The 26,247-nt window shown below is 25.5% G+C and overlaps 1 protein-coding gene across 2 annotated transcripts; it reads right to left on the reverse strand.

Annotated features, from left to right (window-relative positions):
* LOC135929714 (unconventional myosin-Id-like) lies at nt 1-26,247 on the reverse strand. Of its 2 annotated transcripts, XM_065466417.1 has the most exons (14): nt 26,124-26,247; nt 18,369-18,577; nt 18,209-18,302; nt 17,582-17,801; nt 16,171-16,293; nt 15,908-16,114; nt 15,483-15,625; nt 15,143-15,257; nt 13,880-14,173; nt 12,742-12,981; nt 5,374-5,459; nt 193-302; nt 95-134; nt 1-20 (listed from the first exon to the last, which is right to left on the reverse strand). In XM_065466417.1, the coding sequence occupies exons 1-13, from the start codon at nt 26,222-26,224 to the stop codon at nt 109-111; spliced, it is 1,968 nt and encodes a 655-aa protein (XP_065322489.1). In that variant the 5' UTR covers nt 26,225-26,247; the 3' UTR covers nt 1-20; nt 95-108. The 2 variants fall into 2 exon arrangements, 1 of the variants encoding a protein (XP_065322489.1); XR_010572633.1 differs by lacking the exons at nt 1-20; nt 95-134; nt 193-302 and adding exons at nt 10,053-10,117; nt 10,158-10,239 and having other exon boundaries at nt 5,422-5,459.

Here is a 26,247-nt window from a genome sequence, read left to right on the forward strand (position 1 = left end):
CCCAGTTTGCCTCTCCAGATCTAAACATTATAAAATGTAATTTTTATAGATTTTTCAATCTAGTAAATAATTATATTAATTTTTTTAAATATACTTTTTGCAAAAAGACTACGACACCAGATAACATAGTGGCTCTTAGTTGTTCCAATTTGAAAATAGTTTGAGTTGATCTAATAAAAACTTTTGTATTACCGTAAACAACGTCTTCTTGTAATCCCTTTTCATCCAATAACTTTGCGACAGCTTCTTTGTCTGAGGCGAAATGATGATTTGGCCAAGTATATTTCGATAATAATTTATACCTAGATAATTTTTTTTATAAAATTTTTTACTGTTATAGAATGGATAAAAAATTATATTGCCGTAGACGAGAACAGAAGGCAATATTTGGTCGTATTCGAATAACAAAAAAATTTTTTTAGCTGGGTTTGGCACAGTTCTATTTTTTTATAACCGAGTGAGCTCCCATTTTTACACCAATTTCCCAGAGTTATAATATATTCAGAGTGTATTTAAATCATTAATTATTTGGAATACATGACCAAATATTATATAAATTTATAAAATTTTCGCAAAGACCAAAAGTTATATTAATTTATAATCCTTGAAATTAAGGTTATAAATAATTTCAATAGTGGTCATTTCGTTTTAAAAATACATGTTCACCCACTACTATTATTAGTTCCACTTCTAACATCATTGTAAAGTTTTAAAATCAAATAAATAAAATCATATCCAAAATAAAAATTGTTGGGGTATAAAAATATAATGGATTCGATACTTTAGAATAAATTAATAATTTTTTAAAATAAATCGCTTGAGTTATTAATTTAAATAAAATTAATTTTCATTTTCATATATTATATTTATTAGATCCATTCTAACAATATATCATGACTTTTATTTAGCAATGAAATAAAAATGTAACCATTTATTAGATTATAGTCTCGGGTGGAAGTTTGGATGTAAAAGGGTCATTTCGATTGAAATCGATTAGGTTTCGTGGAATTCTTTCAAATCGAATGAACTTTTACATGATGATTAAATATGTTATGAGGACCTATGCAATTTAATTTAAAGCTTTAACTAAATTAGTTCCGAAAATATGGCGGGACAAAGATAAGAAATGGCATCCTTTCTAATTCGGAAACGCCGATAAAAATAAATTATTTAAAAAATATAATGATCAAGACCTAAATTAGGTATGATTAGATTTGAATCCCTTTCTTAAAAATAATTTAATTTTTTTTTTGAAAAATACCAAATGTTTCATTTCCTGAAAAGGTAAATTTTTTATAATGGAATGACCTTTTAATATTTATTTGCTTATAAAATTAAAATATTTTCAAGATTCTCTTCAGTCAAATAATATCTATAATGAGAACGAATAAATTTTATAGTTGAGATCACATCTATATTCTAGCTGGCGCCGACAAAATAGCAATATGCAAAATTATGTAATAATGTGAGCGATATATTTAAAACAGATCAAAGGGTTTAACTCGGTTTATATACTTATGAGAGCAGAGGTAAATACTAAGGTTATTACCAGTATTCAAGATAAGATTCCTTCCTTTGCTCGTCTATGCTCTTTAAACATTTTCAAACAGTATTATAGTTTAAAAAATAATAATATATGTATAAATATAAAATAATTTTTCCTGATAAATCAAATAATAAGTAACCATATAAGAACCAATGATATTAAATGATAAATATTTAACAATCAATAATTGCATTATGCATTCAAGTTTATATTGACATTTTTATAAAAAATAGCTAGGACATAAGTGATTACGGAATTCCAAAAGAAAATATACCATAAATAAATGATATGGCATTTTAACAACTAGAAATAAAACATGGTTGGTTATTGGTGGTTACTCAAATCGTTATTATTTCAAAAAATGATGCTTATTGAATAGAAGATAAGTTTGCTTGCATAGGAAAGGGAATAGAATTCCTATTCTACATATATTTAGAAGTGGGATAAGCATGGAAATGGAATAGAATTCCTTCTCTTCATTTCAAAAAGTGGGATGGGGGGGGGGGTGCTATAACCTTTCGGCCCAACCGTTTTAATTTCGATAAAATTTAGCGAGAGAATATCATTAGAAAGCTTCGAATTCAAAATTTTAACCTACTAGTGCTCATGGTTCCTGAGATATCAATAGTCAAAAGTGCCAAAAATGATCTTTTTTTCAAAAAATTGAGATAGTTAATGATTTTAAAAATAATATTGATACGGTTTTTATTTACGTTATAAATTTTAAACATAAAAACTTCAGGTTTTCGTTTTCCAAATTTTTTTGAATTTAATATTTTCTTCTTCTCTAACCTTATATATATATTCATAAGAAAATTTAAACTCGGGACAGCCAAGAGTTTTTAAGTTATTGCGATTTAAAAAATCAAAAAATAATTATTTTTTTAAAAAATAAATGGCGCTCCTTTATAAAATAACGCGTTTTGCTAAGATTATTATTTAACTTTTTTTATTTTTAAGCATCAAAAGATTTTCCAGCATTAATATCATGAAAAAACATTATTTAGATCGTCTGACTATATTGATAACATGTAAAAATTAGTTGTTTTTATAATAAATGATTAAATCTCTTAAAAAGATAGTTACGATTCCGATATCTCCTACAAGAAAATGTAATAATTACTTGTTGAAGGATAACAGCAAGTTTTCACGCACCTGCCCTGATATTAATTAATTTTTATTTTACAAATATTAATTTTTCTTAAAATTATAAATGCGCAAATCCTTTTAAAGAATCTAAACACTTTAATTATAAAAAACCTGTGTAAAATCATGACGTGGATGACATAATTTCCAAACATTGAGGAGGAACACTATATTTGTGATAAATGTCGTAAAGTTTATCACAAAAAAATAATGAAAATATAAATTCTGATAGCGAATAAATAATATCACAACAGCATCCACATCAATAGATACAATCAATATAACTTCGAAATTGGTATGTCTCCTATGAAAAATAACTAACTAAGAAAAATTATCCAAAAAGTAGAATTAACAATGCAAAATCGGATACAAAAGACAATAATGATATACTCTATAATATGAAATTACAATATCCTAATTTATCTAAAAATAAAAAATAACAATTGCTGACCATTCTACCTCCTAATTTGAGCGCAAATATAATAAAAAACGGAATTCAACGCTACATGCCTTATGGCATATAATTCCAAAATCATTTTAGAAGAAAAGTGGATTATTTCAACTCCAAATCGAAAGCCTGCAAAATATCTTTGTCAAAATTTTAGTGATAAAGTTAGTAGGGTATTACCAGGGAAAAAAGATTGCATATCTATCATTGAATAGGGAGAAGGAGTAAATGCTTAAAAAGGTTAGTTCTTAATAATTTAAAAGAATTATATAATCATTTTAAGGAGAGTAATTTAAACATAACAATTATTTGCTAGCTTTAGACCAAAAAATGGTGTATTAGCAGGTAGAGCGGAACACATAGTGTATGCGTTTTTAGCATAAACCAGAATATTAAATTTATGATTTTAGGCTGTGAGAGGATACATTAATAACTTATAGAGATGTTATAGGCAGAATGATTTGCAATCCCCCTTTACCCATCTGTTAGTTTGGTGACTGCAAAGATTGTCCTGGCTAGGCACTCTTAAAAGAACGCATCAAAAAATTATTTATAAAAAATGATATAGCTCTTGTTACCTCTAGAGTGGGTTTCGGTATATAGAATAACTCTGGAGACTATTTCTCAATCTTCAGACGAATTTATTTATTATTTTTTCGATAAAATGAATATTCTCATACGCCATTCATTTATTTGTGAACAACAAAGTTCATTTCACAATAACCTTAAAAATAGTTAAGAAAATTATCACTATCTAATTATTTGTGACTTTTCAGAAAATTATTTTTTTATTCTCCAAGACAGGGTTATCATTGGACAACTTCACAAGTTACGTTTCATCCATTCTCAATTTATTATAAAATAGGAGATCAAATACAACCTAAGTTTTGTGGTAATATCGGATTCCTTAATTCATAATACTGTTTCATTCCATTTACTCCAATCCATTTGATACATTTTAAAAAAAAAATTATACCAGAGTAAGAAGAGTGAGAGATTTAAAATCTATCTCAGTAACAGGGACATAAAAACGCAGTGTTTCCGATTGGTTTAACTAAGCTCAACACTAAACTATATTCTATTCACAGATTTATTGTGGAGAATATAGTATATCCACGTGAGGATCTTTTGATTGAGAATCTGTTAATCGATGAGATTAGACGATATGTAACCTGTGTGTATGAAAACGATTGGTGGGTTTGTACAAAATGAATGTAGATGAATTACAAACTAATTTTTTTTCACCCAAGGACCGGCAAATTCTCTTGCTTATCCAGTGGCATAAGATCTCCTTTACCAAAAAATATTATTTTGACAATAGTTAGACCATCAACGGTTACTGGGCGTTCATATAGTTTATAGCAAAAAGAAATTATCATGGTGTCAAAAAATTAAATTTAATGAAAAACCGAAAATAGCTAATATCTTTCATGAATTTTAATTTATAATTTTACAAAAATTAAAAAATAATTATAACCACAGCTAAATAATTTCATTTCATGATATTAATGCTGGAAAATCTTATTAATAAAAAATTTAAAAAAAAATAATAATCTTAACAAACGCGTCATTTTATATAGGAACGCCATCCATTTTTGAAAAAATATTTATTTTTTGATTTTTTAAATCGCAATAACTAAAAAACCCATGGTTGTCCCAAGTTTGAATTTTTTTTATGAATAGATATAATGTTAGAGAATAAGAAAAAAATCCAAAAAAATTTGGAAAGAGAAACACCTGGAGTTTTCGTGTTTAAAATTTATAATGTAAATAAAAACCACAAGAAAATAATTTTAAAAATATCCTTAATATTTAACAAAAGACCTTTAATAGAGTTACAAAATTATAAATAACTTATACTTTTAAAATCATTAACTTATATCAATTTTTGAAAAAAGGTCATTTTTGGGTTTTGACCATTGATATCTCAGGAACTATGAATTCTAGGAGGCTAAAACTTTGGATTTGTCTTCTAATGATATTTTCTCAGAATGCAAAATTTCATCTAAATTAAAAAGGTCGGGCCGAAAAGTTATCGATTTAATATGGAATTACCCTTATATTCTTCAGTTTACGTTGAAATTTTTTTAAAAAAAATTTACAAATATATAATTTGTAAGAGTTAGAAGAGAAGAATTTATATAACTAAATTTCACTTATTTTAAAAAAATTTTCTTAGACATGATAAACTACAGCATTACAATTTAATGGGAACGAATTGAAAAAAATAAACCTAGCTAAGAAACGAGTATATCCAATACAATAGGCAAATCCTGCTTTCCGTACGCGCGTATTTTCAATTAAATTGAGATATCGAACCTGTTAATTAAAAGTATGAAAATCTTTTATATTAAAAAGTAAATCATTTCATCTTAAATATTAGAATGTTTAAACGAATGACTGTATATTTAATATGTATTTATTTTTAGTTTTGAAACATAGTAATCTATTCTATAATATAAAAAGCCGTGTTACAATGTAAATCAAATTTAGCCAATAGTAAAGCTAAATTTTATTCGTCCAATAATCATCATGAAAATGTTAAGCCATGTAATGCTAGATTATATATTTTATTATTAATATTTTCTATGGTAATGATTATAATACCCAAGATACCTTACCAGTAAACGTTAATGATATTGGTAATTTATACAGATAATTTTATTTAATAAATATTTTTTTCACATTGTATACTCAAGGTCAAGATGCCTCAGATTTAGATAAATTATCAATAAATGGAAATCAATCAAATTAAGAAATATAGCCTAGCCATTTCATCCTCAGATCAATTCAGTGAAACTTTTATCGCGAAACACTTTTTCGCGAATGTCGTTTATCGCGAAAAGTTTTTATAGCAAAGGTAAAATCGCGAAACCAAATTTGCGAATTTATTTCCGCGAAACATTTATAGCGAGGACAATTTCGCGAAGCCATTGTCCCGAATTTATTTCCGCGCAACCTTAACCGCGAATTTATTAAAGCGAATACATTTTAGCGAAACATTCTACGCGAACACTTTACAGCGAATTTTTTATCGCGAATATGTTTGCGCGAAGTCATTATCGCGTGAGCATTACCGCGAAACAATAAATATATTGCGAATGCATTTATTTAAAGGAAAACAACATATTATTTATTATTTGATGTTTTTAAATAAAAAATGATAATTATTTTTGTTACAATTTATTAGTTATTTTCACGCCCAAGATTTTAAGTAAAAAATATTTCTTGAAGTTCAAAAAGATTTTGAACATATTTTGATAAAAATTTTAAATCTTCTTTGAGAATTCTTTTGTTTAATTTATTATAAATAAACAATCTTATAGGTGAAATCTTTTATAGTTTTTTTTATTATTTTTGTAAAATTATCTAATTTTTAAGTATATTAAAAGAGGTGGGTTTCTAAATAATATTTTTTAAAAATATTTTTATTTAACTTATTTATGTTATTTTATATGATCTTTTTAAGGAAAATAATTTAATCTGACAATTTTTATATTCGTTATTGAAGATGTTCCTTAAAAAATGACAATTATCATAATCGGTATTTTTAAACATATTAGATTTTTTTACGGTAAAATATGTATTTTTAACATGTTAAATTAAAATTTCAATTAAGATGCATTTTTATTAAAAAAATATCAAATAAAAGTAATCCATTTTTTATTTCATAATATAATAATATAAATAAAAAATATATATCATATAATATGTTTATTTGTTGATAAATAAAAATTATTTTAATAAAAAAAAATAATAATAGGCCGCGTGATATTTCGCTAAATAGTTTTCGCTATATTGTCTTCGCTATTTATGTTTCGCGATATTGACTTCGCTATAAATTTTCGCGATTATTGATTCGCGATAAAAATTTCGCTCTTAGTGTATTCGCTTTAAAGGTTTCGCGATAAGAGTTTCGCTATAAAAAATTCGCAATATTTGTTTCGCTATATTGTCTTCGCGGAAAAGTATTTGCTAATGTGGATTCGCGATAAAAGTTTCGCTATAAAATTCATTCGCGATAAAAGTTTCGCTGAATTGACACGGAACCATTTCATAAGAGGGTTAGGATTTAGATTTCACAGTATCAATGTTGAAATTATATCAAATATATTATCTTATAATATAGATCGTATTGAAAAATGGATCCATGTCATAAGAAGATGCAAACTTACTCAAAACTCTAAAGAACAATTTACCAAGGAGTGCTTTGTGTCTTCTATTATTGAAAACCCTTAAGGAATAATCCAATCTCCCACAATCTAATAAATATTTGAATTTCATATGATTATATATCTTTTGATAAGGTAATTTTTATGCATAAGTAAATATTTGCATTTACATGATTACTAGCTGATAGATCATTAAGATTGATAAAGAATTAGAATTTTTGCAAACTTACTCAAAAACTCTGGAGAACAATTTACCAAGGAGTGCTTTGTGCCTTCTATTGTTGAAAATCCTTAAGGAAGGATCCAATCCTATAATCTAATAAATATTTTGATTTTATATGAATATATATCTTTTAATAAGGTAATTTTTATGCATAAGTAAACATTTGCATTTATATGATTACTAACTGATAGATCATCAAGATTGACAAAGAATTAGAATTTTCTCCTTAATTTGATGAGGGATGAATCAAAAATTACCCTCTTATTGATGGACAAATTAGAAAATAACCAACTATTTATAATTCTAGAGAGTTGTTAAATTACCAAGCTTTATGAATTATCACTTTTATGAAATATCATAGATTTGTAATTTTGTAACTCGGTAAATCAATGTAATTGTTATCATGGAAACAGATTTTGGTTTTGTTATTAAAAATGTGTCTTTTAAAATTGGCTTCAAAGAAATTTAAGATTTTATATGATATTATAAGTGAGAAGGATGAAAACCATAGCGTCTAGATGTAAAAAAATTGTTAAAAGAATTGAAAATTCAATTATTTCTTAATTAGGTAAACTTCATATAACTCACAAATCATATTTTTTTATTCCATATTTTTCATAATATATTTGGCCTTTTCTCTAAAAATTTATAGAAATCTTGGCAGAATGAATACGGATAATCTATTCCACTCATTTGAATTTTTGCATTATGAGCTGATATAAAAAAAAAATTAAGGCGGCTTGTGACCCATGGGGTGCCATGTATAATATATTTTCCAACAAACCTGGGTCAGGTTTGGGTTTTTGATACAAAAATTTAATGGCCTTGGGTTTAAAATTTTTAATTTAAATTTAGCTTATTAAACTGTTACTAACTTAAAAATATATTGTATTTTTTTTCTGATAATAATAAATTTCCGTATTGCAAACAAAGTGATGACCTAAATACACTGATATATTGTTTATTTTCATTTAAAACAATAAATTAAATTTTTAGATATGAACTTGGGCAAAATTTTTGAAATAGGATGGGCTGGGTTTTCTTATCAAACATGGACTGGGCCTGCAAATTATTTTTGGTGACTGGGTCTGGACCTGATGAATAAATTAAGGCCTATGAAATTTCACTTATTGAATTATTTCAATTCTCATATGACTTTATTTGAACTAAAGGAATGGGCAAACCAAAGATATGCTTTATTTAAATCATTGCACAAAATTTCTGATAATTGCTGAATTGTGAAATTATGATTTTGATGCTTCAAACATTTCAAGAAATTGTTGGACACAAAGAAAGCCATCGTGAAGTGTATATATATATGGAGGAAATTAATCTATGATCATTTTGGCATAAATAACAAAAAAAATTATGCCTTTTGTGACCATGCCTTAAGTTTACATATATTTTAGTTTAAGACCCGTTATCAAAAATATAAGTTACTAGCTGATAGCCCATCAAGAATGATGAGGAATCAGAATTTTCTCCTTTACTCAATGATGGGTGAATAATGAATTTCATCTTTATATGAAGATGGTTGAATCAGAAATTTTCCTATCTTATGAGGTGTTATTCAGAAATTTATATTTATATAGATAAGGGGTTATTCTAAAATTCTCAATTATTTTTTAAAATATGTTAATGAAGTAAATATTTTGTGATTTTAATTTATGTGCACAATAAAAAAACTTCTAAACTAAATTTTTATTCAATTCTTTTTTGTAATTTATAATCTAAATACATTCTTGTTAGATGAGTTTTGATAACTTATTTTCAATTTAACTTTGCCCTACATAACTCTTCTAACAAGAATATATTTTTTAGATTATAAATTATTAATACAAATCAATAAAAATTTATTTAAATATTGTGCACATAAATTAAAATTACTAAATATATACTTCATAAACATATATCAATGGAAAATTTTAAATAACCCCTCATCTATAAATATAAAGTTCTGAAGCATCTCATAAGATAGGAAAATTTCTGATTCATCCATCATCAAATAAAGGTAAAATTTACCATTCATCCATCATTGAATAAAGTAGAAAATTCTGATCCCCATCATTCTTGACGGGCTATCAGCTAGTGATAGAATAAACTTCTTTTTAAAAAAAATTGGCTTTATATACATTTTTTAATAAGAAATTTAATCAAGTTAGAAATTAAAGTAGTGGCTCCTACACTTTCTGAGCGTATGAAGCAGAATACCCCCCTTGAAAAGTCCCCCCTCCCGGAAGATAATTATTTTATGACACCCATAAATTTCAAAAATAATTTTTATTGCATCAATTTTTAATATATAATATAAATAAAATGCAAAAAATATATACTTTATAAATATTATTTTTAAATTAATAATTTAGATAAATTAGGGGGAGGAAAACGAAAGAATTTATAAATTCATCAATATTTAATTGTTAAATATATTTTTTTCCATTGATAATATGGTTAAATTATTGAGAAATGAATCTTTCATGGTACTACGAAGTCTTGTTTTAATTAATTTAATTTTACTCATGAATCTTTCGGCAGTACATGAGGTTGTAGGAAGTGCAGCATAAGACACACCTATTTTAAAGCTAAAAAAATTTCTATATTTAATGATGAAAGTATATATACCTCTCCTTTTTGAATTGTAAGGTTTGATTTGAAGTCTATAACTTTCAAAAGGTAGATATCTCTCCTTCATAAAATCTTGTGCCTTTGAAAAAACATCCAAAAATTCAATGTTATTATCTATTAGATTAAAAAATAATTAAGACAATAATTTATATTATACTTCTCAAATTAATCAAGCAATCTTTTGCCAATTGAATTTGATTTATTGCAAACCCTATATCCTTCGAAATGGTTTGCTATATTGTACAAGCCAAACTTGTTATCAACAATATTTTATCCAAAACACAAAGTGATAAGATAAAATCAAATTTTTCTATTCTAAAGACTATAGCACTAGCCATAGTGGAAGTGGCAGGATCTTCAGAATCCTTTAAATTTGTTAAAGCTGCCCTCAAGGCATCATAAAGTAGAAAAAAATTTACAATAGCTTTATATGACGATAGTCAGCTTCTAAATAAAAAAACATTTTAAATCTAAATAAATAAGGTATTATTACCGAGTGGTATTCTTGATGCGTAGAAATCGTTGCGATTTTTTCAGATTATTACACTGACATTTTTTGAGTACCTCATATCTTTTTACACCATTAAAATAGATATAAATCTCATCTAGTATTCCTAGAACATTTCGAAGTTCTTTAATTGATTGGCATAATTGAACAATGATTAAATTTAATCGATGACAATAACACCAAATAAAAGCTGCCTTTGGCGCCTCTGCTCTAATCAAGGCCTGCACACTTGATTCTTCCACTCATGTTTGAGGCGCCATCATAACTTTGCCCAACTAAAAATTCAAGGGGTAAATTCATCGAGCCAAGTTTGGATATTATATTATGCTTAATATCGAGACCTGTGGTATTTCCCGTACAATATATGTCAATCAGTCTTTCAACAGGCTTCGGCGTCACTATTTCAACATATCTTACTATCAAAGCTATTGCTTCTGATTTCGAAACATCATATGTGCCATCAACTATGATTGAAAAGCACCCTTTAAATGTAATCTCATTTTGAATTTTTTATAACTATATTTTTTATGGTTTCAATGAGAATATTTATATTATTATATGATAATAGATTTGAATATAATTTTGTTTTTAATCCCTTATTTTTTTATCCCTTTTACTTTCTTCATTTTTTTGTATATACATTTTTAGTACAGGTTCAGAATCTGCAATAAGCTTAATAAGGGCCATCACCTTGTTGCCTGTTTCCCCAGAAGGCTTGATTACGAGATATTAAATAATCTAAACATCTTATTATAATTCTTATGATAGAACGGTTATTATCTACACATACTTTCTGGGGTGTTATAAATTTTAATATCGAATTTTTATTGTGAGAAAGCCTTCCATAATCGGCCATCATATGTGCCTGTGAAGATTCATGCAGAATAATATCACGATTAATATTCTGCCATTTATCTAGATCTTCACATGTCCATTTTGAATTTGTGTGTGGACCTCCAAATAAGAGACATGTTAAGCACAAAACTTTATTCATTTTAATACCTAAAGTAATCCATGCTATTGTCAATATTAGTTTTTCCATAAAAGCTTTCATTAAAGGATTTGTCTTTATTATTATTATCTTTGGGGAATAAATAATGTGTAGGTTGAAGAGCTCCTAATTCTAGATATTTATCAATTATAAATATGTCAATTCTTTTTCCAACAATATTGATAGGATCATTTGATTCCTAAGAAAAGGGAGGGAGGGAAGATATTTAAATTAAAATATGAATACTAATATCTATTCATATTATGCTCAAAAAAATAAGTAGAAAAATTTCATGAATACTACTATCTATTCATATTATGCTTAAAGAAATAAATAGAAAAATTTCCGTCAATATATATTAAATTAAATATTAGTTGGGGGGGGGGGTATTATTACATTTATAAACCAGAAATCACTTGATCATGATGGATGTAACAAAACAGTAAAAGAATTAAATAATAAATAAAATTTAAAAAAATCATTTTTTTAAAACATTTAAAAAAAAAAATTTTTTTTTTAAAAAAGAATACTGAAACAGTTGCTTCGAACCCCCCCCCCCCTTGTTGTAGGGGCCACTGAAAGTAAGTAATATTTTAAGTACAAGGTAAGTGCTATTAACATCACCATCGAATTATACAATAATTTAATTTTGAACCAAATGGTATAGGAAGCCAAAAAATGTTTTGTGATATATTCTTAATTCGATTTTGGTATTATCAATTATTGAAATAAGATCTTTAAAATATATCATTTTTAAAAAATAATTCCAATCTAAAAGTTTTAATAAGATATAGCGGACTTTTCATATTTTCCAATAAAACATTTTTTTACCATTCACAAATAAAATGAAACTGAGATAGATGAAAATTGAATTCATTGATAATGGAAAAAATAAACACAACTTTTGAATAGCAAAAATCCAAAAATGATTATTTTATTTGAATAATTTTAGTACCGCCAATTATGAAATAAAATATTATTAAGTTTTATTTAATTTAAATTTAAAAAAAACAAAAATATACATGTGGGAATAAAAAAAATGAGTATAAATCAGGTTGCCAATGAATAATAAAATTTATAACTTGCCGAGCGACAGCTTCCTTGTCGAATATAAGGGGGCTCTTATCGTGGTTAGGTTTGATGCAGCGCGCGTGATAAGTAATCCGGCTGGCGAGTGTTTTGATAAGAGAATTGGTACTAGCTTTAAAAAGTGCGCTAGTGCTTGGAGCCCTGCGCTGTTGACTGCATGAGGGCTCACCATCTGGCCACATCTTGCGTACAAGAGCGTCGCCACTCTCTTGTCTCAAGAGTCGCTTGTGATCCTGAAAATCAATTTAAAAACTAGTTATTTATAGTATTTATCAATGATAACTATCAATTAGGGCTATTCAAAAAAGAAAATAGTACAATAAAAAAATTTTTAAATCTCTCAACATATTTCCCTATTATTTTATTTTATTTTTTAAACGAAAATTCGAATCAAATTGGAATATATGAAAATATAATTATTCGATTCTTTTAAACAAATCGTTATTGCCATTCGATTCGTTTTTGAATATTATAACTATGAACTATTCTTGAGTAATGTTGTTAAACGGCTCGTTTGAGCCGATTTAAAAACGGTTAACTGAATATTTTCGCCAAAAAAATGCAAGCTAAAGATTTTGGTAATAGATGGCACATGTTTGGACATCTATTAGCAAAATTTAGATCCTTGTGCAATAGTTTCCTATTTGGTATATATGATTTGTTAAAACGTAACAATTATTAATTATAATTTAAATATATATTTTATATATGTGTTATTAAAATTTAACAATTATTATTTATCATTTAATTATATATTTTGTATAGATGAGATATCAAATGCCATAATATTTTTTAGCTCACGCCAAAATTTAAATTTTAACAATTGAATTTCTAAATTAAACATCATCCACATCTTACATAATTATAATAAAAATGTATCTTGCGTAAAATTGTCACTATACATAAATACATTTGTATAAAAATGTATCTAGATAATGCGTAAGAAGATATCTAGTTACAGATACATTATAGACAATATAACTGTACTTAGATCCATTTGAAAAAAATCTATCAACAATTCTGATAATACTTATTAATTCCTTAAAGTAAAAATCTAAAAATTTTGAATATTTGCGAACTGGATAATTGTAGATAAATTATAGTAAATTAGAAAATTCCCTGAATTTATACTTGATATATAGAGTCGGTGTTTTTATGGATGAATCCGTTGGAATTATAGATGACCTCCCCAGCATAATGATTAATCTTGAAAAGGTTCGAATGTTGTAGGGCTTTATCAGAGCGGTCAGTCAGACGAGAGCTGAATCTGGGATTGTCTTTCAATTTTTCGCTTAACATTTGGAAAAGAATTTCATCATCTATTTTACCGCTCACGTTTAAGCAAGCGTCATCTACGATGGAAAAGATCCCTTTATGAGGTTCGTCCATCAGATCACAGATTATTTTGTTGTCAAAATAATCTACCTAAAAATAAACGCTTGCGGTAAAATTAATTATTAAAAATTTATTTACAATTTTTTATTTAATTTAAATCAATGTATTAATGCATTTTTAAAAAAAGATTTACAGTCACTACATTAAGTAAACACACCGGGTTGTTTAAAAAATGATAAAGAGAATGAAAATATCATATATCGATCTTCAATTGAATAATGAATTGGTCCTATCGTCATTTCTGAACTTTTGAAGGAAGGATATGCCATTATAAACAAACTACAAACCTATAAGTCCCTAGATTTTCTTAAACAAGTAGAAAGGACGTTAAAAAATTAATTTACCTCACCGATTTAGGCATAATATAAAAATCGCACAATTTTTTGAAAAGTATTGATAAGAGATTAGTGTTGCTAAACGCTTTTTTGAAACGGTCAACCCAATATTTTAACAAAATATATTACGCAAGCCTTGAGATTTCGTTAATAGATGTCCAAACCATTCTGCCATCCATGAGTAAAATCTCTAAGCTTGCCTTTTTGACTAAAATATTGGGTTGACCGTTTTTATAGAGCCGTTTAACCACACTAGGTAAAGTTTATTTTTCCCTCAGCATTGGATTAAATCTATTTTTAATATATATTTATATTTAAATATGGGACTTATAGTAATTCTACATGATCTTGTTTAGAGATAAATACTCATTCGGCTCGTTAAAATATTTATAAAGGTATAAGAAAGTTTGCACTTATTTTTGATTAGCCAATATAAACATTTAGTTCATTATTGAATAAGAGAATTTATAAAATAACAATGAGTTATTTTGATGATAAAGGTGTTTCAAAAAAATATTTTAACATTTTATAAAATAAAGTTCATAATGTTTTTAAAAAATGTTTTATGAATTAATTATACTCGGGAGTTGAACCAATTAACTTAAAAATAAGTAAAATGCCTTATTTTTCTATTAGCATTCAGAAATAGAGTAAAATAATTTACGTAATTCCATTCAATGGCTTCTCTCAAATATTCTTCTTGCTGTTCATTCAAAACTACATGGATAAAAAGTTGTTGAAGTTTTTCGTTGCAATAATTAATACACAGTTGTTCAAAACTATGAAAAATAAGAATAGAAAGTGTGTAAAAATGCAAATATAATATGTCCCCAGCATATGATCATGATCAATTTAAAAAAATATTTATCAATTCAATAAGATTTTAGCCGAAAATATATTGCCCAAGTCTCGATATTTCTTATATAGATGGCATTTTAAAACTATTTTGAACAAACCCCATATAATATATTACATTGTATTCATATTAATTTTGTTCTATTTACCTGTTATTATTGAAAACTTCGAACCCGTAAATATCCAATACCCCAATAACATTATTTGTCGTATGAGGGACAATTTTCTTGTCAACTTGCACAAAAAAATTTATACGCTGTACAATCCAAGAAAACAATCTTTCGTACAAGGCCTTCATCCAAATTTTATTATTTTTTAAAAATAACTTTTTTTTAATTTAAATTTTATCATTGTGCTGATGTAGAGTTCAGTTCAATAAAATTTAAAAAAATAACAAATAAAAATTAGCAAGCTAAAGCAAAAAATTTGTATCATTAAAAAAATACACTCTGCCGATGGTTTAACTTTATGTAAAATTAATTGATTATATCAAAATATTAAAATTTGTTTTTATTTTTTATCATTATTGAAATTAAAATATTATAAATTAAGGCAATCCTCAAAAAATACAAACTTTGCTGAAAGCATCCCTCGCATAAATGGCCTGCTGTATTGAGAGCGAAGTAACCATAATATCATATTTCGGGGCTACTATTACTTTACATAGAAGAGCTTTCTCTAATGACTTCACTTTCAATTTAAGCAAATTACAGGCATTCTTTAGAGATTCACCGGGATTTATAATCAATTTTCCTTCTTCCTCGTAAAACTCAATATTTCCCTTTATTTTAATATATTATCATTATTTTGAATTAAAAGAAATTAATTTTTGTTAACTATATGCAATATGGCGGCTATAATAATAAAAATAGTCTCGGTCTCTTCTGGTGAAAATCCCATAGTCAAAAGCGAAAAACGTGTTGATTTATAATTTTCTTTATCAATATGGAATAACAAATTCTGTTTCAATGTAATATAATAATATAATAATGTATGTTTTTTTTAAATATAAACCTTCTTGACGTTTGTAGATTTCAAGTAGAGATACTTTGCAACATCTCTCGTTAAAAATAAAGAATTAAGTAGCTTATCGTCGCCACCTATTAATAACTATAAAATAAATATTTACAACTAATGCTCTTGTGGTGAATATTAGATTTTTGGTAAGTAGGAGTATTTTTTTCATTATGAAAATGATGGCTATATTAATAGGACTTATATTTACAAAAAATATAAATCAAATATATTTTCATTATTCGTATTTGCGAATCGAATAATATTTTATTCATGTTCTGACTGACGAATCATAAAAACATAATTAGATTCGAATTAAATTCTTAAGATATTTTAAAAAGTAAAAAATGGATTATTAAAATTTAAGAAAATGGTTAATTTATAATATATCAGGGCTGTAAACCCAAACCCAAAACTAGAACGCTTCGAACTCTGATATTTTATTGAACCAGAACCCTTTTTTAAATGTAAGGTTCAGGACAGAATTAAAATTTTTTAATTTATTTTATTTTTTTTATTAAATTTCTTTATTTCATTTTATTTTTTAAATATAAAAAATTTAAAAAACATAACATGTAAAATATGTATAAAAAACATATTTAAATATTTAAAACTTATTGTTTTTTTTATTTTCAATATTTAAAACATTTTTTGTGAATTTTTCGTGGAATCATTTTTTATATTAGTGTATCAATTTAATGTAAATTAAAATTTTTCTGAACACAGAACCCTGAACACGATGAACCTAAACCCGAACCCTTTTTTAAAAGGATGGGTCACAGCCCTGTAGAAAATTATTCGATAAATATATATTTTCCATATATCGAATCGAATAATTTTTTATTTTTATTGGTAAAATATGAATCAAATCGAATTAAATATCGAATAAATTCGTTTTCGGTATAATCAAACTGTACTCGCCTCTAAATACTAAACCTGATCCACATCAGACCTTTAATAGGCATATTAAAAATACGAATCGAAAAGGGAATTATTCGTATTGGATTCATATAAATCGAATAATAAAATTTACAATTCTTAGTAAATTATTAAATTGACTTTCGAATAAGCCTAACCTTTACCATATATATCGTAGTTTATCATAAGGCTGACTATAGCCAACATTAAGCCTAAGCAAATAATTCTTTCTGTTTATATAATTTTATATTATTATAATGGAGGGTTTATCTACCTCGGGTTTATTAAAAAATCATATGACATTATACAGGTCAACCTGGTAAAATATATGAAAATTTCTTTCGCTTTGCTGTTGAAATACGACCCTGGTCTTTTCAATAAGGTAGGTATCAATATGGCCACCAATTGGTTCACCTTTAAAATCAAATATAACATCCATATTTTTCCCAAAACGACTCGAGTTATCGTTACGAAATGTTTTGGCATTACCAAAGGCTTCCAACAAAGGGTTAGATTCAATCAAAACGTTTTTAACCCTGTATATAATAATATTCAACTGTAATGCTTCGTAAACAAAAGATGCATGCAATCGTGAAAATTTTTCATTTAAATTATCAAAATTAATTAGTTACAAATTATGATATTAAATTTTAATTGATATAAAATCAGTTATAATTAGGATAATTTAATAAAAATGTAAAAGGTAATTTATAGACTTCATTATTTAAAATTAATATGTGTAAAATGATCATGAGCTTAGGGCTAAATGAGATTTATTATATGTAAGGAAAAATTGGTGGATTCGAGGTATCGAAGTCAATTTTAAAATAATAATTCAGCAAAAATTTATTTTGTCAAGATTATAATTAATTAGTTTAACTTCTATATAATATAACTCGTAAATTTGATGAAATTAAAAAATTAATTAATATATCTCATCAACCTTTCAATTTGGGCTTGTGATTGATAACTAGTTATGGCGGCTATGTATCTCATAATTATCTTGGAGGCCTCTGTTTTCCCAGCCCCACTTTCACCTGTTAATTATCATGCAAAACACAGTGAAAGTTTTTAGAATTTATTATTTTAAGAATAGCAAATACCTGAAATTACAATGCAAACATCTTTGGCAAATCGTTTCATTTTAGTGTAAGCATTATCTGCCAAAGCAAAGATGTGGGGCGGCCTTTCATAAGTTTCTCTGCTCTTATAAGAATCGATCTCTGATCTACCATATATATTAAGATTTCTATAAGGGTTCAACGATATAAGCACTTCCCCAATATAAGTATAAATTTTGCCTTTTTCATACCTTTTGTGCAAAATTATATAGAAAATTACAAATTTCAACAAATATCTAAATCAATAATTACAACTGTTTGAAATGGTTGATATACAAAACAACTTAAAGATGGCTGAAATAAATTGAATTTTTATGATTTAAAAATTCGGATATAATAAATAAACCAGGGATGTGAACCCGAACTCTCGTATTTTCCTTTTTAAAAGTGGAGGGTCCAAGGGTTCTAGGTGTCATAAAAAAATTTTAAAAATATAAATATTTTTTTAAATTTTATTAACTTTTTTTTCGTGGAATCATTTATTTTATCTTCGCGTTTTTCTTTCAATTTTCTTCCTGGACTTCCATTTTATTTAGAGATTGATATCATAAATTATTTTCTAGTGTAGGTATTAATATTTTATTATGTAAATTTATTAATAGATTTCCCCACAAATATATATTGCATCAGATGTGCAGCCCATGCTCTACAATTAGCTATTAATGACTGCCTGAAAAATGATCACTTTAAAACTATCATTATTTAAGAAATCCTACAATTGTAAGAATATTAAAAGAAATAAAAAGGTCAATGGCAATATTAGATTGCACAACACGTTGATCCGCAATTTGTATGATGCTAGAACGTTTATTAAGTGATAAAAATTTCTGTAATGATTTTATTATAGGAGCATGTGAAGTTATTTTGTCGGAAGATGATTGGTGCCAAATAAAAGACCATGCTAGTGTATAGTTCTTTAAAAATAAAAAAAATTAAGATTACGATCAGAACAATTATGTTTATCTGATTTTTATGGCATATGAATTAGATGCCGATTAGATTTAGAAGATTTACTAGTCCTTTTTCATACGAAATATTAGAAAACATAAAAACTCGAGGGCAACAATATTTGCAAAATAGTGTTGTATATGCTACTATATATTTAGACCATCGATATCAAGTTTTCTTGAATATTGAGCAAAAACAAATGGCTAAAGCCCATCTTAAGGATCTGTGGAATACAAACTCCATTATTTACGATATATTGGGGATATGACAATATTATCTACTGGTTGTAGTGATAATAATTATAATGATAGCAACATTGATGATCTTGAAATTTTACTTTTAGATAGAGAAAAATAAATCAAATTATCATCAGATAGAAAGGAGGATCAAAAAATGCTTATTGCATCTTTAATAGAAAATTTCTCAGAAGTTAAGAGAATAAATAAGAATATAAATATTTTAAAAGAAAATTCTTCAATATATCCAGAATTATATAAATTGTCATGGCTGTACCGGCGACACAAGTACAATAATATAACTATCCATTTTAGGTAAGCGTAGAACGTGGATTTTCATCTTTTAAATATATATTGTCTAATTTACGTGGAAATCTCAAGGATGATATTTTAGAAGATATTATGATTGTGCGATTGAATAAAACATTAATATAAATTATTTCATTTTAAAATTTTTTATTTGTAAATTATGAATGTGTATATTGAAGTATAATAAAAAATGAATGAAAAGTCTTATTTTGATTCATTTTTTTATGTCCCCTGAACCCGGACCGAACCCTGACTCCGGACCCTTTTTTTGTCGAAGGGTTCACAACCCTAAAATAAACCAGTTTATTAAAATAATTTCGCATGTTAAATTTAATATATTTCACCTAATAATTTTAACGTTTTATAATGTAAGGTGACATATTTTTTTATAAAATCCTAGTTTTTGTTTTAGTATAATTTGCTCTGGTTATTATAATAAAAATTTTTAAAAAAAACCTATATATATATATATTCTTATTTCATTTTCATCATATAAACTCAATTAAAAATGTTTCAGAAATTAAATTATGGCTTAATTTGATAATAAAAACTAATATTTTATAAACCTAATAAATTACTAGAAAAAACGTTATCTATATAAAATATTGATAGTAATTTTAAAACTAAAATAAAAAAAGGTACATAATAAAAGTGAATAAGTACAACTTCATATTTAATAGTCAATTTAAGGGTGGATATACTCATAAAATCTCGTTTAATTATATAAAGCATAAACCATTTACAATATTTTGGATGAAGAGGTGTTAATGAACAAAAAAAATCCTATATATATATGAATAAAAAAAAGTTGGGGTATATATGCAGGTTTCAAACCTTTTTAGCTATATCTATATCTCTCTTTTTATTAGTCAAATTAAAAACATATAATAAATAAAATAATTATTTTGGTTAGTAAATTTTTTTTTATATAGCTTCATGCATGTTATTTAGGTTTATACAACATTATATATTTCTTATATGTTATAATATAGGAAACAAATAAATTATATTTTTAACTTAAAAAAATATTATAACGAAATGAAGTAGTTTTGGATAAATTTTAATAAAAATATAAAGTACTCACGGTTCAGTGTCAACTATCCTGAGGGGAATTTGGAGGCCCTCTCAAATAAATTTATCACCCCCCCCCCCCATTTCGCAATTTTTAAATATGCAATTAATACAATTAAAAGTAATTCGGCATTACAATAAAACAATCCATCTAAATTTTTAAAAATATAAATTTCTCTAAACACATTTTTTTTTAAAGGAATCCGTTAAATTTCGTTCTAGTTGTATACTTTTGAATAACCGTCGTTATTTCATGATCAAGATGAAGCTTTCTTAATAGAATAGTGGTCAAGACAATGAAATGCTACGATTATTCTACTATCTAACAAATATTTTTTTGTGAATTTTGATAAATGATTGGTTCCAATCCTCCTTATCTCTGCGGAAAATTACACCTCGTATAATTCCGCAGGTTCAGAAAAATAATTGAAATAACTTAATGCACGTTGTAGGGTTAGCATTAAATTAATTAGAATCGCGATTAAAATCAATGACCTTTTAAATATAAAAATAACGATTTAAATCCAGCTTATAACTATAATAATATTAGTTATTTTTTTAAAAGAAGTTTTATTATATATTATTTTACTATATTTTGCATATAAGATAATTAAATTCTAAATTTATAATCTTGAAAAATATAATAACTCCTTAAAAAATCATTTAAATTAATATTGGTCAAATTAAGGAGATAAAAAAAATTTTTGAAGTGATAGAACGGTAAATATTATTTTATTTTAATCATATTTATTTACAGATTCTATGAACATTATATCTCAATATTGATAGCAATTATAACTTACACTAAAGAAATTAAGCTTAAAATCAGCCATCACCCACCTTTAAAGTAATTAAATTATACTGTAGTTCTCGGGTATAGGCTTTTTCTTTGTCCCACTCCTTTTAAATTAAAGCCTATAGAGGTTTAAGCAACATTTTTCGTAATGTTGTGCCTACAAGTACGTGCGGCTTGCCCATAAACGTGTGGAGGGCTCCTCATATTTTTACTTTTATACCCAAATTAAATTGTTCCAATTAGATGGAAATGAGGAAAACCTAGCGTAGCTCTGTTGTGTATTCAACGTTAGAGGGCGATGCGCTATATATTACGTATCACGTAAATATTGATATTCAATATTTTTATGCAAAAAAATTAATGCATGCAGTTTTATATATTGATTCTAGATTTATAATATAAAAATTAGTATATATGAGCAAATATTAATATTGATAATATATGATAAAATACTTTTTAAAATTTGATATATAACATTAGTTTATTCATAAATCTCACAGAAAAATAGTTATGTATATAAGATTAAGGTATATTCAATTAATAACTTTTCCTCGGCGGTTATTTGTTTCCAGGGCATATTATATAAAAAAATTATATTATAATATATGTAATTTGATTTAAATCAAAGAAAATGATGATTTAATCAAAAAAATCATAATTTTTGCGAATCCTAAAGGCAAGTTCAAGTATTAATTTTTTTATCTAGTTAGTCAGTCTATCAGGCACATAAAAAATGTTTTATTAAATAATTAAAATTTTGAAATTAATTATTTACCCCGATGATACTAACAGGCATGTTAAACATACTATTTATCATTTTGGATATATAAATAATATCGGAACAAGATATAAACCTGAGAAAATTGACCAAAATTTTAAGGTGTATTAAATAGTTTGGCACTAATTTTTATTATTCAGCAATAATATTGATTATTAAGAAACATTTAATAAGTTGGATGAAATTGATTTACTAACCAATTTTCAATTATGAAATGTAAATAATTAAAGAATTACATCGGGCTTTAGCAATGTTCTACTCTATCTAAAATATGGATGACAGAAAATTTTGCTCTTTTCTTGTGAAAAAGTAGCATGTAGACCAAAAAATAATTTAATTCGAATCCCTATATTTTTTTAAAAACTTTTCTTGTTTTATTATTTATATTTTAATTCCTAATTGTGATATTAGATCAGGGAAAAGGAAATGGGAAATAAATAAATTTATTATAAGCTATGGTGGTCTTGTCAATATTTTATTTGTTATGAAGGGCTGGATTGGGCCAGATGAATCGTCCCAGCATAACCTTAGTGTGAACTCTAAAAAAAAATTAAATCATTTTTAAATTAATCCTTATTTGAGAGCATGTTTTAAAAAAAATATATAATTTACTGTTAAATATTAGAATAATCATGTCAGCTTCAATGGCTTTAAATTTAGTAAAAGAAAAATTGGGTCATTTTTGTTTATATAATCATAACTCATCTCTGTAGAATTAAATCTTAATTTTGATTTTAGATTTATTTATATTTTAAAAGTACCGATTTCATTTTATACTCATTTTTAGTATTTGCCCTAGTTGGGGGTTAATTAGATTTTTATAATATATTTTATACTATTACTAAAATATATTTAAATGAATATTAGCTTAACGATATCCAAGATAAACTAGATTAATTTTGTTTTTGAGCACCCATATCTCGCCTCTTGGCTGCAATTGAAATCTAAAATTTTATATTTTTAATTACTAAATCCACAAATTAGAAATTTGTCATGAAATTCACCATAATTAAATTCCAAACCTAACCAAACCTAAAATTATAAAAACTGAACCAAACCACAAAGCTAATTCTAAAACCAAACCGTCATGTGTCCAAACAAGAAAAACGAAACGTTGACCCAAAGGAATTACCTTTTTATGATAACGTTTAATAATAGTACAGCAAGGTATCACTATTTAGAGAATTAATAAGGATATTATTTATTTATATTTTTGAATAAATTTTCTTTTATTTAATAACTTTTAAATAAAATTAAATAATTTCATTTATTTATGCTTTCTATATACAAAAACAGTTGGCTACATTAAAAGTTTAAAAAATAATTTGATTTTAAATTCCCTTTATTTTATTAGATAAAAGTAATTTGTAATTATATACATAAATTTTGTTTTATTGTAAAAATTTTATAATAAAGGTATTGAGTGATGACCTTGAATAGGCATCTAAAAAATAAATGAAAATATCTGTTCAACAAATTATGTTTAATTAAAATAATTTATTAGATAGGTTAAAAAGAATTTATTCATGATATTCATTATTGGTATTTTTTGCATTTAAATTTAGTTCTCTAAAAAATTTATTATTCTATTACAGAATTATTTTGTTTTGTATAGGCCCGCGAATGGTAGAGTGGGTACGGTAACTGCCTCGGGCCGTCAAAATGTGACTGCCATCTAATTGATCTTTTAATATTGCAATCTAAAAAAATTATGCAATATTACTTTATTCAGTAATTTATCACAAATTATTTATATACTATAATATAATATATTGCAAATATATTGTTGCATTGTAAATGCATTCAAATTTAACAGGTTCATGATTTTTTTTAAACATGATGAATTGGACATTTCTTTTACTTATATTTTAGACAAATACGTTGATTCAATTTAAAAAAGTTCATTAAAAATAATTTTTCAGCTTTTTCTATAAATATTTTCCAAAACTAATGTTTACTTTTACTCTAATTCCAGTTAAATTCGAAGGGCCTTGGATGGTTCCCACAAAACAAAAAAATATAAATTTATATAAAATTTAAATAAATCAGTATAAAACTAGAATTGAAGAAATTACAAAACATAACATATCTCGTTTGTTTTGATGATGAATTAGTGGACAATTTAGACAAGGTTTAATTATCAAAAAAATTTAAATGGGAAAAATTGAATATTTTAAAAGGATTTCCTGAATCCTTATTCATTAAGTATAACATGACAATCCAATCTTCAGCTCCTGTCAAACACATTTTTAGCTAACAAATTCAGTTTTTGAAACAATTTTCCTCAAGGGAAATTTCTGAAAAACAATTATTGTGCATTGATGAATTTTTTTTTAAAATAACTTCATATTTTAACTCATATTTAATCATTACTATACTATATAGATATGCTGTATTCTATATCAAATATGAAAATGAGAATATTGATTTTAATAGCTAATATGATTTTATTTGGAATTTATTTATATTAATTATCTATTTTACGTGAAGTTGAACGTGAATTTTTATTAATGAACAACAACCATTAATAATATCAAATTCATATTCTAAACTGCCTATACACAAATTCCATTTTAAAAATGATGAACCTAGCATTAATACTGGGAAATAAAAGGATAACAAAAAAATATAATTAAAACATACATTTTATACAAAATGTGCCCCCCCCCTAATGCAACTAGTGAGCCCTTATTATTTCTATAATATAAAGAATATATAATAGTTAGTCCTGCAAGGCCAGGGGATATCAGCATCTATAAAATATAAGTCTAGCCCCGCCCAAAAAATATATGAATGTTATATTTCCTTCTTTTCTTCTTTTTTTTGCCTGGTTGAATATCAAAATTATTAATTTACAAAAGAAACTTTTTTTTATAAAAATGGATCATTTCATATCCATATCAAAATTTGTAATTAATAGAATTAAATAAACATCAATCAAAGTCATTGCCGAATATTTAAATTTATTATATAACATTAAATAAATATTTTGAAATATTCTAATTGAATTTTTAAAAAATTGGTTTGTACCCTCACCAGGCCACATCTAAAAAAAAGGCCTTGGGTGATTGGCTAGAAATAAATTTTGTATAAACTAGGCTTACAAAGGTCAAGATTTTAGGTATAGCAAGATTTTTCACAAGCCTAGATTTCTTTTTTTGAATTATTTTTTCCAGTCAGTATTTTATTATTTTATAACCAGGCCAGGAATTTTTAATTTGAAATAATTTGACTATATCTTGCTATATTTCAATGGGGAATTGATAATATGAGCCATAAATAAATATTAAATGTTTCATTAAATGATTTTGCAACTATTAAATTGATATATTTAATTTTTGGAACAATTGTTTTCTTAAAATTCATTTAGATCAAAAAAAAATTTTTCTATGCTATCATGTTATACTTTTTAGTTCTATATAAATTAATCTATTTCTTACTTATTAGAAGCAAATAAAATTTAAAAAAGTATTTATTGCTAAAATTGGCCTGGATAAAATCATTTATAAGCCTGGCCTGGGTTTATTTTTTTTTAATTTATGATTGGGCCTACAAACTTAATAATAATATTTATAATATTCATTAAAAAATAAATTTACCTAATTTTTAAATTATTAACAATTGATTCTTCGTCGATCTTAGGTAAAAGTGTAAGATCGGGTGTGCCAAATCCTTCACCATCAAAGACTGAAGCTGCCATATTACTGATATTTTAACATTTAT

Source organism: Gordionus sp. m RMFG-2023, chromosome 5, assembly GCF_954871325.1.
Source record: "Gordionus sp. m RMFG-2023 chromosome 5, tfGorSpeb1-WG-v2, whole genome shotgun sequence".
NCBI lineage: Eukaryota > Metazoa > Nematomorpha > Gordioida > Chordodea > Parachordodidae > Gordionus > Gordionus sp. m RMFG-2023.

Bases quoted from the DNA above. Each gene is read 5' to 3' on its own strand.
- LOC135929714 (XM_065466417.1), bottom strand. From the start codon at position 26,224: ATGGCAGCTTCAGTCTTTGATGGTGAAGGATTTGGCACACCCGATCTT. The intron at 15,258-15,482 runs GTAAATAGAACA...TATTTTTCATAG, and splicing joins GAAGTTTTCAATAATAACAG to TTTTGAACAACTGTGTATTA. The intron at 12,982-13,879 runs GTATAAATTCAG...ATTGATTTTCAG, and splicing joins ACACCGACTCTATATATCAA to GATCACAAGCGACTCTTGAG.